The sequence below is a fragment of the Montipora capricornis genome, chromosome 2 (assembly GCF_036669925.1).
Source record: "Montipora capricornis isolate CH-2021 chromosome 2, ASM3666992v2, whole genome shotgun sequence".
NCBI classification, from domain to species: Eukaryota; Metazoa; Cnidaria; class Anthozoa; order Scleractinia; family Acroporidae; genus Montipora; species Montipora capricornis.
In genome coordinates, this window is record NC_090884.1 from 27,279,838 (window position 1) to 27,293,507 (window position 13,670).

Below are 13,670 nucleotides of genomic sequence, written 5' to 3' on the forward strand. Positions count from 1 at the left end.
AGTGACGGGGTGGAGCACATGTAACCTCTTTTAAGTCTCATTTGCATAGTCCCCAGGGTATTAATTACCAATGCAAATTGAGTTTGCATAGTTTTTATTTTCAGCCTCGTCTCCAACGGGAAAAGCGCCCTGGGAACGAGGTTGTTTTTATTTCCCCTTGGGACTTATAATGATCCCAAGAGAAACTGGAAACAATGCTTATGCAAAATTTTGGAGGGACAAACAAAGAGTATTATGGCATTTATGATATTGGCTAATTAACAGAAGAACAGAAGAAAACGGTTGGTTAAGAGAAAATGAAGCATTCTCGTCACCAGAGCCTTGGATCGACCCAAGGCTCTGGGAAACTCTATGTGGGAGAACATGCGCCGTAGGGTTCTTATAGCCAAATATTTGCTATTTGAACCTTACGGCGCCTGCTCACTCCTCGTCCTAACATGAATGCACCAATTAGAGACGCTTTTGATTGTTCTTCACGAAAACCAATGAGAAGACACATTGTTTCAGGGTTCCCCAGAGCTCTTCTCTCCTTTAGTCAAGAGAAGAGCTCTGGGGTCAAGATTGAAAATAAAGGTGACAGAGAGGGAGAGGCGGCTTAGCCCAGACTAGGAAAACTTAAATTTCAATTTAGTTAACTGTTTTTGGATTCAATAATATACATGACAAAATTTACTCCATTCTGCATGATTAGCTAACAGGGGCCGGTTGCTCGAAGCCTGGTTTGCGCTAACCGTTGGTCAAGAGATATCGAAACCTATAAGTTTCCATGGTATTTAACGCTGGTTAGCGCTAACCAGGCTTCGAGCAACCCGGACCAGAAATGCACTTGTCAGGTAACATAGTGCCTAAAAAAGGTAATTTAGTGCAAAAAGGCGGAATAAACCAAGCATTCTGATTGGTCAATGAGTAAAAGTCAGAGATAGCCAATCAAATGCGAGCCCTCGATGGCACAGTTTTTGCGTGATTGCGTGATACACGTGCTTTGGTTCTGCTTGTCTCATGTATATTACTAATTATTATTCATTCAAAATATTTCCCCGTTTCTGATTGGCTAAAACCACACGCATAATTCACCATAACCAGCTGCTGTTCACCAAATTTGGAAAGAAACTTAGTCATATTGAATCAATGACGTCAAAAGTGCAGCCCGCTGCAGATTATTGAACCGTTGACCGAAAAAAGCTGGGGACGAGATTGTGTTATTTTTGTTGAGCAGAAAAATGGCTGCGAGAAGGTTTAGAAGTTTGAGCGAAGAAAATATTTTGGATGAATAATAAAGCAATTATTATTGAATTCGGCTTTAATTCGTAGAATATGAAGAATTCTTCAGATCTCGGAGGATGTTATCCACCTCGGCCTTCGGCCTTGGTGGATAACACCCTCCTCGACCTGCAGAATTCTTCATATCCTACTCAGCCTCATTCAATAATTGCTAATTAATAATCACGTGATTTTCCTCGAGCAAGTTGTAGCAATTTACTAGCGCTTATTTGCACTCGAAATAATCTGATACAAATAGAACCGAAATAGTTTCTCCAAAACGGCCCAATATTTTACTTGATGTGCCATTGCTCAATTACCTGTTGTTGTGCTTCTATGAGCTCATACATATCACACATGTCAGGAGATGATGGCGCGTTAAAAAAGGCGCACAAACTGAGTCAGTTCGTCAATTGCTGCTAACGATCCGTGTCACACTCGACGTTAGTACACGAAGTTTGAGAGTAGAGGCCTTCTTAGCATCATGGCGATCCAATCAGGTCGTAACGATTCTTCTGAAAAAAATTAAGTGAATATAAACTCAGACAAGAGAGCTTGGAGTAGCGGCGCTTGGAAATGTTGTGTTCTTAGTTCTTTAGGCGTGTCAGAGAAAATTACACAATTACACCTATTGATGATTAAGAAGAAGTGGAAACAGATCAAGGCCAAAACAGCAGGCGCAAAATCATTTATGCTTTACAAATGTCGCATACTTCATATTTCATAAAACTGCTTAATAGTTAGGTAATTAAATTTTGATCTCTTTGAGTAAAAGACATAGAACTCGATGGTCTATTTGTCTGCTAGCTTCCAGCTTTTGTTCTCTGACAATAAAGAGACGCTTCTGCGACGTATTTTTTCTTTAAGAACGATAGCACCCCGCTGAGCATTGAATTTATTTTTCATAAACAATCGTAAATTCGTGGCAAGGAATTCTCCACGCGGTCAAAGCAGATCACAGTATTTTCAGGTAATCGCGGTCTTCAAGCGAGCCACTGATTCCTTGACACTTCTCAAAAATGCATTTAAATTTAAAGTCATCAAACCTAACAAACCGTCCTTTAATTTTTTAGACTGTTGGTCATTGTCATGGCAATCTCAGCATGATGCTCGTTATTTCAGCCTGTGGTCGTAGGAACAACCTGCTAACTTACGAAAAAAATTCATAATCCTCTTATCAAACTGCCAAAACATTGGCGTTTCATCAAATCGATGGCCAGCCCTTTGAAGGTGCAGCTAGAAAACAAGTGAAATTTTCTGCAACACAATTTTGACTTCAATTATTCAATTATAACCCCGAAAAAGAAATGAAGAGAAGGGTTTAAGAAATTACTCCGGCCGGACATTCCTGTGAAGTACATGTAATGAAATGAATAATGAATAATGAATAATACAACTCCTATGAAAGTGATTCAAATGCCTCCCCGCTGGTATTTGGTCTTTCATAAGCGACCAATAACAAGGGTAATTAGATTAGGACAATTTTCAGGCACCTGCCGTACTTTCAATCATCCAATCGTATCTGGCTGGGCAGAAACAATCACACACGCGCAGAAACATCGTTGTTTAGCCTTGCTTCGGAACATGTTTAGATTTCCTTAAAATATCGCTTAAGGTTCACTTTCAAAGGGAGACTGCAATATCAAAGCTACTTCTGATGTTTATTGTGGCTTTCTCGCAAAATATGTTGTTTTTATTTTTTATTTTTCTTATCAGCACTTTGAATTCAAGTGCAGGTAAGTTGAGATTCAGTTACGTGAAAGTACCTTAGAATAATGTTTATTCCTACGAGTCATCCTTGACACATGAGTCTCAAATGGTTTGGTTTTTTTGATGCGAAGGCTACTCTTCCACAAAACAGCTGTAAGCGGCTCAGAAGCTTTATGCTTGCATATTTTTTAATTATCATGAGAAAAAAAGCTAGTATTCCTGTGTTCTTCATATCTTTTAAAGCTAAATGAGTTTTAAGAGATAAAAATGTCCATCAAAAATTGTATAACTTTTAGCGAAAAACCACGTAATTACTTTATCGTAAATAGAAAAACTAAAATGTCTAAATTGTTGCAATTTTCTAAATCATTGTAACCGACTAAATATTCATCCATGATCCAGCTCAATTTCTGTAAAATGATGAGAACGGGCTATCAGTACTAGTCGTTTATTAACTTTTCTGTTCATTCCCCTTTGTCCTCTCTTTGAACTATTTTAAAACTTAAGTGCGATTTTTGTGATATAGTTTGATTATTTTGTTACTCCTGTTATTCAGTGCGTATCAGAATATTTCCATTTCTGTTGTGTTTTTGAATTTACAACTACCAAAGAATCGCTGCATGTGGAGCAATATAGTTTTGATATTTTTATTAATCCCTACTTTCATCTTAAAATATCAGGCGAATAATTGTTTCAGTTTGTCCGTTTAGTCATCCGATAATCGAATAAATAGTAAGAATTTTCTCAAGACTTTTGAGAACGTGCCAGAGTAAATTTTGACTGTTTAGTCTTTCGAAATCTTTTTTGTCAATAATAATCTCAATGCTGAGTTGAATATCAAAACGGACTAGGACTTTCGTCATTTAACTTGTTACTTGCTTCCAGGCTACAATTTCAACTATTAATAACCTATTGTTCTCACTAGTTTTTATGCCGAACTTTATCGTTTTTTTCTTTTTTCTCTATATTAAGTCTGATAAATTATATATATTAAACATTAAAAACATGAGAACTAGAATTCAACAGATCACCTTTAAGTTGGTACAAATCAAACAATAAGGACAAATCAGGTTACTCGTAAAAAAAGTCAACTCTCGAAAAAAACGAGAGAAACGAAAGGAGTACATACCTTATTACATGAAATTTTCGCGACACTTTAATTTTGCGAATTTCGCGATTTTTTTTTAAATCGCGAAATTAAAGTGACGCGAACAATAAGTGTCGCGAACATAACATGACGCAAAAATTACGTGAATAATAGCTAATAATGAAGAAAGGACGAGCTTGTAAGCATTGAAGCGCTGACAAAATCATGTTTTTATCTATTCTGTGGCAATTGCAACGTCTTCATACCAAGACATTTACAATCGAGGATAGAGGCGAAATCATTCGAGTCTTAATGTATTCTTCATTTCTTGGTTTTTAACTGAATGATTCATCATCTTTAAAAACAATTTTGTCTATTCCCTGAATCGGAAGTAATTAATTCATGCGTCTATGTTGTTGAGCTTTCCTCAGGGTCGTTGTCAGTCAATTCCCGAGTATTTAAACCAAAGATTCGTGATTCTTCAAAGATTTAAAACTTTGATTCATGATTCATGATTCCGCGTCCATCCCGAAATTTACACAAATGACTTTGGAGATCATGGTCAATTGACTAAAATTAACGAAAAAGCGTAAAATTCTTGTGGAAATTGTAACAACTTTGTTGTTACTGTTCTCATAAAGACCCGTCGCTGCATCTCTTGTTGTAAACTTTGACGTTATTGTAAATGATGAAGTTGTTCTATTTCCTTCAAGGATAAGTTAAATACCTTTAAATAGCGTCTTACTAAAGATTGCGACATTAAAGTGATTCTTAGTACAAGAATTTCGCAAAAAACGCGAAATTTAGGTGTCGCGAAATACGCGCATCGTAAAATCGCGAAATTAACGTTTCGCGAAACTTTCATGTAATAACTGAGGTATAACACGGGCAATGACACATTTATTTTGGTCAGAATGTGAGCGCTTTCATTCCGACGCAGTTCCTTTATCGGCAATTCATTTGTTTGCTGTGCTATTGCCCATTCAGTACAATTCTCGTCACCCCAAAAGCTCCATACAAAACATAGCATTATTTTTTTCAACCCTGGACACAACTGTTGAGGCACTGTCTATTTATGCCCCCTTATCTAAACAATTTATTTCAATGAAATAAATCTCAGTTGTAATGGGTTGTTTTCACGTGACCTAATCGCCGCCATGTTGGTGGACGAAAACAAAAGATCTCTCATTAGCATCTTTTGTTCGTCCACCAGAAGTCGTACATTTCTCTATTGTTCTTGTTCGAAAACGTCCTATTACGAACCACCCTTCCCCTCAACTGTGACAATGTTGTGCGATAACCCAGTTATTTGTGTTTCTCAATAAGAAAAATTGCTATGGGTGGGGAGGAAGGGGGAGTGGTATTTTAGGGCTTTTATTGTAGTTATTGTCTAAAAGGACGAAACTTGAGAAGGGTCTCAACTACTTTTATCCGGGATTGTAGCTTGTTCAATTAAGATGTTCATCACCGATTTGCATTTGTAATCGAACTTTTCAGAAGTTCCTAGCTCTGAGATAATTGAAACACTGGAACTGCATTTGATGAGAACGTACGACAAAAATATCATCCCCAAACAATCATTAGAGAAGGGAGTCTCTGTTACTCTTGACTTGGCGTTGAATCAGATCATAGATGTGGTGAGCTCTACTCTTTGTCAGGAAATAGAATATTGTACAGTTTAAGTACGTCTTAAGGTGATTGCTTTGTTTTGCACCGCGCATCTCATACTGCGCATAACATTGCGACTTCGGAGATGACGGCGTTTCACGCCGGCCATCTAAAGAGAGACAACAATGGCCGCTTTTGCTGTTCAAGAGCTTTGAAGTGCAATCATGATAATTCTTCTCGGTTAAGAAGGTGCTGTTTTGGAACTCACCCCAGTCCTTTCGCGGAAAAAGATCATTTTGAAGCCGAAATTGCCCCTTTGCCATCCATTTATCATAATCTTGCGAAGAAACGAGAGAAACGAGCACGGTTTTGGTTTTGTTTACTCGTAATAGGTACACGGAAAACAAATTTTAAGGAGGAAAAAAGTTGGATAGTAAAAAATGTAGTATTTACATAACTACATTTGGAGCCCGACACTGGGTGCAAGGTGATGACTGTAGCGGTCCAATTTGCTTACATTTCTTTGCAAGTTTGAACAATTGGAAATCAATTTACTTAAAGATTATAGCCCGGACAAACAAGTAGGTTCAAGTTTTCAGTAGTATTTAGTAGCTTTTGCTACATAACAACAATTTTTCCCGTTGATCTAGTTTCGAACGCTTCTCGCGTAATTCGGTAAAAAACACTTAGGATAAAGGGTATACAGCGCGAAAACAAGCACGGTGACCCCATCTCGTTATTGCATATTTTTAATTTCCTGTGTATGAATATCAATTGCGCCAAGTTTGAAAAAATTCTGGATCGCACCTCATTTTCAAGGGAATTACCTTAACCTTTGTTGCGTTTCTACAGAACAAGCGTGCTCAAACTATGACTGCAGTTCTTTGGGTACGGCAGGTGGGTTCCTCTGAAATAAGTCATTTCATTTTCTGTGGTTAACATTTACTGCCTCCTCGACTGCAATTGCGACACTGCACTATTTTGAGGATCATTTTAGTCTTAGCAGTATAGCGGTGCAATTGTCATAGGCTTAGCTCTTACAAGTCTCTTATAGCTCAGAGGTACAGCATCCGAACTAACAATAAAATGATAGATCGTGGGCTCGATTCCTGCGAATAAAAACTAAATACATCTAGAGAAATACAACTATTCAATCGTTTTCCCAGAGTCTATGTTCTCGGTAAAATCCGTTGTCAGGTTGAATTCGTTTTACCTAGATTACATTGGTGATCCTCATTTACCAAGGTTGAATACGCACTCAGATGAATCGATGAAACTTCTTTTGGAGCCTAAATTAAGCCTAGAGAAAAATTAGGGCCACGTTAGGATTAGTTTTGGTTGTTATACATGGATATCAATTGACTTGTTATACAAAAGTAAATAATGAAAGAACTGTATTGGGTTGAGCATGGATCTTGAGGGTCCGCGTTCGAGTACCGGTAAGTGTATAGTACAGTTTTGTGTTTCCTTACTGTGTTGTAATGTTGAGAGTGAGGGATGAGTGTATCATGCTGACAGAAACCTACAAGATGATACGAAACATTAAGATGTGAGATGCGTAAGACAGCTTGAGGGACGGTAAATGAGTTTTCAGTCGTTTTGGGGGGTTGACAAGTGCTTTAAACTAGGTAGAGTGTATATTCAACCTAGGTAAAATGACGATCACCTATTTAACCTACCGGTAGGTAAAAACGGATTTAACCTGAGACCGGAGTTGACCGACAACATCTACACTTACCATCTCTTCGCACATCTCTGAACGAGTTCGAGGGCCGAGATGTAAATTCGCGGTCACGGCCGTTTTTCCACCTCAACAGTTCGGCCAAGTGCGAGACACGTGCCTCCAATTTAGACTTTGTAAGAGGCATTTGCTTAAAAGCAAAGTTTGACCAGATTTGACAAATTTGACCAAAAATGATAATTTGTCAAATGACACTTACAAATTTGTTTGCTCACGATTGAGTAGATTGAGTAGAAGCAAGAGCGAATTAGATAAGAGTGTTGGGTGGGCTCCACAGCACAGTCACAAATGAGTCTATTTTTAGAATACCCCTTCCCGCGAAAATCAGTTGCTATGTCCACGAAAAAAAAACATGAAAACATGACAGAAGCAGTTACGCGTGACATTGATTCTTCTGATTTGTTACAACTGGCGGCCCTTTGTTTGTTTCGCGATCAAAGAATATCTATAAAAAATAAATCCATTTGTGACTGTACTGGGGCAAAACCGCAAAGTGATAGATTAACACTTTTATTTTATTCACTCTTGGTAGAAGTTTATCCAGCCTTATCAAATGCAGCCTCCAAGTTAACGATGCTATTGCGAGATGTTTCTCTCCCGAAAGTACTTGCGTGAATATAATATTGTACGACGAGTAGCGCATCCAGTTGTTAAATTACTGAGTCTTCGATAGCATCCTTTACAACTCAAATATCTCATCGTTTCCTCCCTCGATTGTAACTTTATCACACATTCTTTTGCTTTCCTTTAGTACTGGAGAGACCACCGCCTTCAATGGAATAGCTCTAATTATGACGACGTTAATTTCATTGTAAGACCAGCTAGCCACTTGTGGCTTCCAGATATAACACTCTATAACAAGTAAGTATCATCGACCTTTTCTGACTTAATCCGTTATCATCGGAACTATTTTTTCCAATATAATTTACGTTTGTCACGCCCTACTTGAACGCATTCAGTCCGGTTTGCTTTCTTGTACGTAAAGGCAAAAACTCCAAAAAGAACCAATCACCAAATTGGTCAATTACCACTTCAAAAACAAAGTATTTGGTTTTGAAAATTTTTTGGGAATAATAGTTAAACCAATTACAAGCATTTTCAATTAAGTTCAAAAATAACACTTCGTCTTACCTATTTTTACACAAATAGCACAAAGTGTTGCAGCTGTGTTTGCACAGGGAACCATCATTAGTAGAGTAACCTCGGCATGTAATAATTAAGTAATTATATGTACGATAGTCTAGTTTATTGACGGCTCCGGCCCATCATTATTCAGGGATTTTAAGGGGTGAAGAAACAGTCCTGCGCCCTAATCACTTGGCCACGATGCCTCTCAATTGATTTTGATTTCCGGTGCAATATGAATTCAGCAAATTGGTTTGCTTAAACAAAGAAAGGGCGGCCTTGTAGGTGTTTCGGCCCAGTCCTCCGGAAATTGAAGGCTACTGTTATGCATCATGCAAACGTTTTCTTTTGTTTTCAATGAAAAACATGGCTGTTGATCACGTGAGTGAAAACCAGAAATTTTTTGAGTCTCTTAGTATTCAAGCTGGGTGTCTGTACACCATGCTTATGATATACAATTTTTTCAGTGCCAGAGATGACTACAACATCGATAAAGAAGCGTATCACAGTCTTACCATATCTTCCGATGGCAACATATCAAGATTCTTCCCAACCATTTACAAAGCATCTTGCAAGTTAGACGTGACTAATTTCCCCTTTGACGACCAGGTATCACTCTTTGAACGAACATCAGTTATTTATGCTAAGCCATGAAAGTTATTGATTTTTGCAAAAATGAAGACCAAGGAGTTAAAATGAGGCCACCACATCATGTTTTATATAGGTTCGAAACGGTTTTTCTGAGCAATGTTCAAACAGTTCCAGTAAAGTTTGAAGAGAACACTAATACCCCATTCACACCAACAAAACATGTTTAATTAAGCTGGGTCATTAACATAGTGAAAATCAGGCACAAAAAAATGTAGGAATCGCTTTTACATGAGATTCAATACAGGCGCGTACAATTGAGGTAGACCTAAAGATAACCCACACCTGTGTCGGATGCGGAAAAGTCTTCCTTTCCCGAATTGGACTGTTTAGTCAAAGCTGACGCTGTGCCAGCCGTGAAAGTGACACGGCATCCAACTGAAGGAGCATCATCTGTGGTCAAGACAGACCGACGGAGGCCATACTAGGCCATACTACTTTGATCTGAGCTAAATGTGGAGTCGACAAAAATCAGTATACATGATTTTTAAGAAAAAGCTTTGAATCCGTGTTGAACTAAACATCTTCAAAACATGATTAAGGTTTGGTGTGAACGGGGCATAAGACAAAAAAAAGTTCACTTACTTACGATGTTGGAACGGTATGTTGGCCGCGCGTCGTTTGCCTTGCTTTAATGTTCGCTTCAAAAAGTGGCCGTTTCAAAAATGTTACGTATATTATACTGTTAAGTTAAAAGTTGGCAACTTTCTTTTGAGTATTTATCGCTTGAAAGAGTGTTGATTGTCCTATTGTTTCCTTACATGAAGTGTTGTTGTATGACATGCCATTAAAATTGACATTAGACCACGCCCAGTAATTATTTTTAGTGATCCTGTATTAAGCGGCCAGTTTCTCAAGTCCCGAGGGTGGCCGCTATATACAGGTTCGGCTGCAGAAACATTGGTTTTCCTCGTACAAATGTTCAGTTTCAACTTCAACCCAAGACTGAACGTGACACTCTTCCAAATGATAGGCTATCTGCCCGAGTGGGAGGAGAATATGTTGACACTAACTCTAAACGAAATGTACGAGTGATCCTCGCACTTACTTAACCGGACAATTTAAGCAACAATGTCACTTTATAGACACCTGGAGCAAATTGTCCTGCTCCCAACTGTGTGGCTTCATAGCTCAGTTGGTAGAGCATTGCACCGGCATCGCAGACGTCATAGGTTTGAAAAGGCATTCGACGGTAAACAAAGAGAAAAAGGGGACGGCCTAATAGGAATTCAGGGCGAAGTTGATAATAAAAAGTGTTGTCTCACTTTACCTCAAGTGAATGTCTTCGAAGATGAACGAGAAATGCCACCCTACAATTTCCATCTCATTGGCCACTGCCTTTTCTTTTGGCTTGATGAAACGGTACGGAAATTATTCTACTGAATCGAGCTAGAAAATGTAAACTTAAGCGGCGGCAAAATGACAAGAAAATGTGGCAAAGGTTGTTTACCATTTACATGGAAAAATTTTGTCGAAATTCCGTTGGAAATTTCCGTCGGGTGAAACGTGTTCTCTTTTTAAACTCAAGTCCGTTCCTCGCCAGGCGATTGCAATTTTACGCGTCAAAATTAAAGAATATGGTCGTGAATAGTCAGGAAAGTTTCCTACGGAAAAATAGGACTACATTTTAAGACGTCTCGCTGCTCCCGGAAATTTTCAAGTGGAACGAATAAAAAAGTCGAGTTCCATTTACAAACGAACCGGAATTTTTTTTGTAATTGATAAACAACCAAAATTAGAGCGGTTTCAATTGAGCGTTGAAAGTAATTAGCGAATTGCTTTGGTTTTGCATTACTTCACTGAGTCATTGGTTCAAAGTTCTCGCGCCACTTTCGCAACCAATCAGAAGTGAAACCCAAACCAATCGTGGCTCGCAAGTGCACATTTTCCCGCGCTTTGTGTCGGCTACGTGTAATTACTTCAGGTTTTGACTGGTTTACTGTATTGTCTCCGTCCTTTTTGATTGGCCAAAGTAATTACTTTGGTTTTGGTTTCACGACATTCGATTAAAACTCGCTCTAAACAAAAAAAGAAAAACAGACCCCGGCAGTACCATCCACAAGTCACTGAAATTGGCAGGAAAATTACCGCCATTTCTTGCTGGCGTGCAAGCATCGCGATCCTTCGGGAAAATTTCCCTTGCATCGCGCTTGTCATGATTAAAAATTTCGACCAGTTGATCCAAACTCAAATGAAAAGTGCCGCTGACATTGAGGATTGAAAGTGCTGCCAGCAGAGCTTCCATACTTTGTTTTAAAAAAAAATCCATCGCGCCAAGGTTATTGTCTACAAAAAATATTTCTTACAAATTTCTAACGATTTGTTTACTAAATTAGTAATAACGATTTCCTTTAGATCTGCACACTCAAGTTAGGATCCTGGGCGTATAACATCTTTGAAATGGATCTCTTTAGTGCCGGAGATGGTGATATCAGCTCCTTCATAGCGAATGGTGAATGGCTTCTCCAGAGCATGCCTTCTACGCGACACGTAACTAAGTTTCGATGTTGTCCTCATCCCTATGTGTACCTGACATACAACATTCATATCAAGAGAAGAGCACTATATTACGTGTTGAACTGCTTCATGCCCTGTCTAATCATGATGGCTTTAACAATCCTTTCCTTTTACTTACCATCGGAGACAGGCGAGCGAATGGGAGTTGGGATAACAGTGTTGTTATCTCTCAGCATTATTCAACTAATTCTGTCGGACTCTCTTCCGCCAACTTCCGAAGTACCGTTGATAGTGGTGTATTACGGGCTGACGATGTTAAACATTTTTATGTCGCTAGTTTTTTCTTGCATTGTATTAACACTATTCCACCACTCGGCAGATCCTTTGCCACACTGGATGAGGCTACAAGTGTGCGAATGGGGAGCAAAAGTATTACGATGGCAAGAGGAGTGGAATAAAATCAAGGAAAAAAGAAAACGGATCGAAAGAAAAGAAAACCCTGAATCGAGTGACATGGTAACTCGTTGCACGGTGGTAAATTGGATACCAGAAATGTCTCTCCCTTCAGCTCAATCGGCGCTTCTAGACTGCGATTCTGATGACAAACCCGTTGAAAACGAAAATGACTGTAACTTAGCGAAAAAACTAATCGAGGAAGACAAAGATGACATACTTCGCGAGGAATGGAAATTTGCTTCGCGCGTGCTCAATAAGTTCTTTATGTGGATTGTTATAATTGCCATCTTGAGCAATGCAGTATATGTTATCCTCAGGGCTCCAAGTGCCAATTTCATGTAAATGTACGTGGTCAATCATCTAATTCTAATCTGGTTAAGTTAAGCAGATGGTTATACTGTGTCTGAACTGGAAACTCTCTCTATTCTTTATTCATGGCATGGACAGCTAAGATTGACTTTAATGGTTTTATTCCATTCATGACTGATCATACGATGTTCTCAGAGTGACCCAGAACCTGCTGCATTACACAAGTCAAAGGAGAAATAGACTAGGATTGAGCGCCTCTAGAGCGACCGCAATAACTTAAGGCTCGAGTCTATAATACTCATTAGTATCACCCAACTAGTGGACTAATGCAAATCCTGCATTTTGATTGGCTACGCTACTAGAGGACTATTAGTAATAGTTCTCGAGTAGCGAAAAGCGTGACGCTTTTTTCGTCTTAGTCTCAAATAAATATTTCTTTAACTTGCATTTGCTAACTTTATTATTGCCTTTTCTGTCCGACTAGTTGGGTGATACTAAAGGGCCACCGGTCAATAGCCCATTCGGCTTCGCCTCATGGGCTATTGACCCGTAGCCCTTGCGGGCTACGGGTCTAATTGTTAATTATGGAGGGATCACGCCAACGAGAAAGCCACTAGCTGAAACAATGGCTCGTCTCGTACGATTGGAACTTTTGCACATTTTTCTTTCGTTCTTAGCAAACCTGTGACTTAAAAAAACCCCAAGGTCTATGGAAACCGTGAGAAGACAGCGACAAATTTTGACCTTCTATTTTCATGTGAACAGTCTTGCTATCAATTCAATTAGTGGGCGGTTCGGCCAGTTACAACAATCAACAATGAAGTCTTCTAAATAAAAGCTTATAGTCCATACATGAAGGAGGCGAGACACCGATCGATCTATTTACAGGATTTCCTCCAGACATATAATCATGTCAATAATTATCAAATCAAACGATACTCAGAGATCGCATTTCTCTTTTGTCAACAAGATTTCTCTATAGTTCAGAAAACAGAAATCCATTAGCTAAATGACATTAAAGTGATGACCCGCCAGGCCTAATTGATGGTAACAGAACTGCACAACATCAATAAAATGTTTTAAAAGAAAACATTTTGTACGCACACACTCTACCAGCAATCCTTGAGATTTAATTATATTGAGATGTAGAATCAATAGTTGTACAAACGTTTGATGATTGATCGTCGGGTGCGACTAAAGAAATTTAAAGTTCAACAAACTGAATATGGGAGCGGAGCGGACGTTCTGAGTAAAAAAACCACCGGATTC

General features: G+C 38.8%; 1 protein-coding gene across 2 annotated transcripts; it reads left to right on the forward strand.

Annotated features, from left to right (window-relative positions):
- Positions 1-2,819: 2,819 nt before the first annotated feature.
- Positions 2,820-13,311, forward strand: LOC138037889 (neuronal acetylcholine receptor subunit alpha-9-like). Of its 2 annotated transcripts, XM_068883743.1 has the most exons (6): positions 2,820-2,996; positions 5,555-5,694; positions 6,518-6,562; positions 8,158-8,267; positions 8,999-9,140; positions 11,535-13,311. In XM_068883743.1, exons 1-6 carry the CDS (start codon positions 2,918-2,920, stop codon positions 12,432-12,434), a joined length of 1,416 nt encoding a protein of 471 aa, XP_068739844.1. In that variant the 5' UTR covers positions 2,820-2,917; the 3' UTR covers positions 12,435-13,311. The 2 variants fall into 2 exon arrangements, with proteins under 2 accessions (XP_068739844.1, XP_068739845.1); XM_068883744.1 differs by lacking the exon at positions 5,555-5,694.
- Positions 13,312-13,670: the final 359 nt, after the last annotated feature.

Bases quoted from the DNA above. Each gene is read 5' to 3' on its own strand.
- LOC138037889 (XM_068883743.1), top strand. From the start codon at position 2,918: ATGTTTATTGTGGCTTTCTCGCAAAATATGTTGTTTTTATTTTTTATT. The intron at 6,563-8,157 runs GTGGGTTCCTCT...GCTTTCCTTTAG, and splicing joins CAGTTCTTTGGGTACGGCAG to TACTGGAGAGACCACCGCCT. The intron at 8,268-8,998 runs GTAAGTATCATC...CAATTTTTTCAG, and splicing joins GATATAACACTCTATAACAA to TGCCAGAGATGACTACAACA.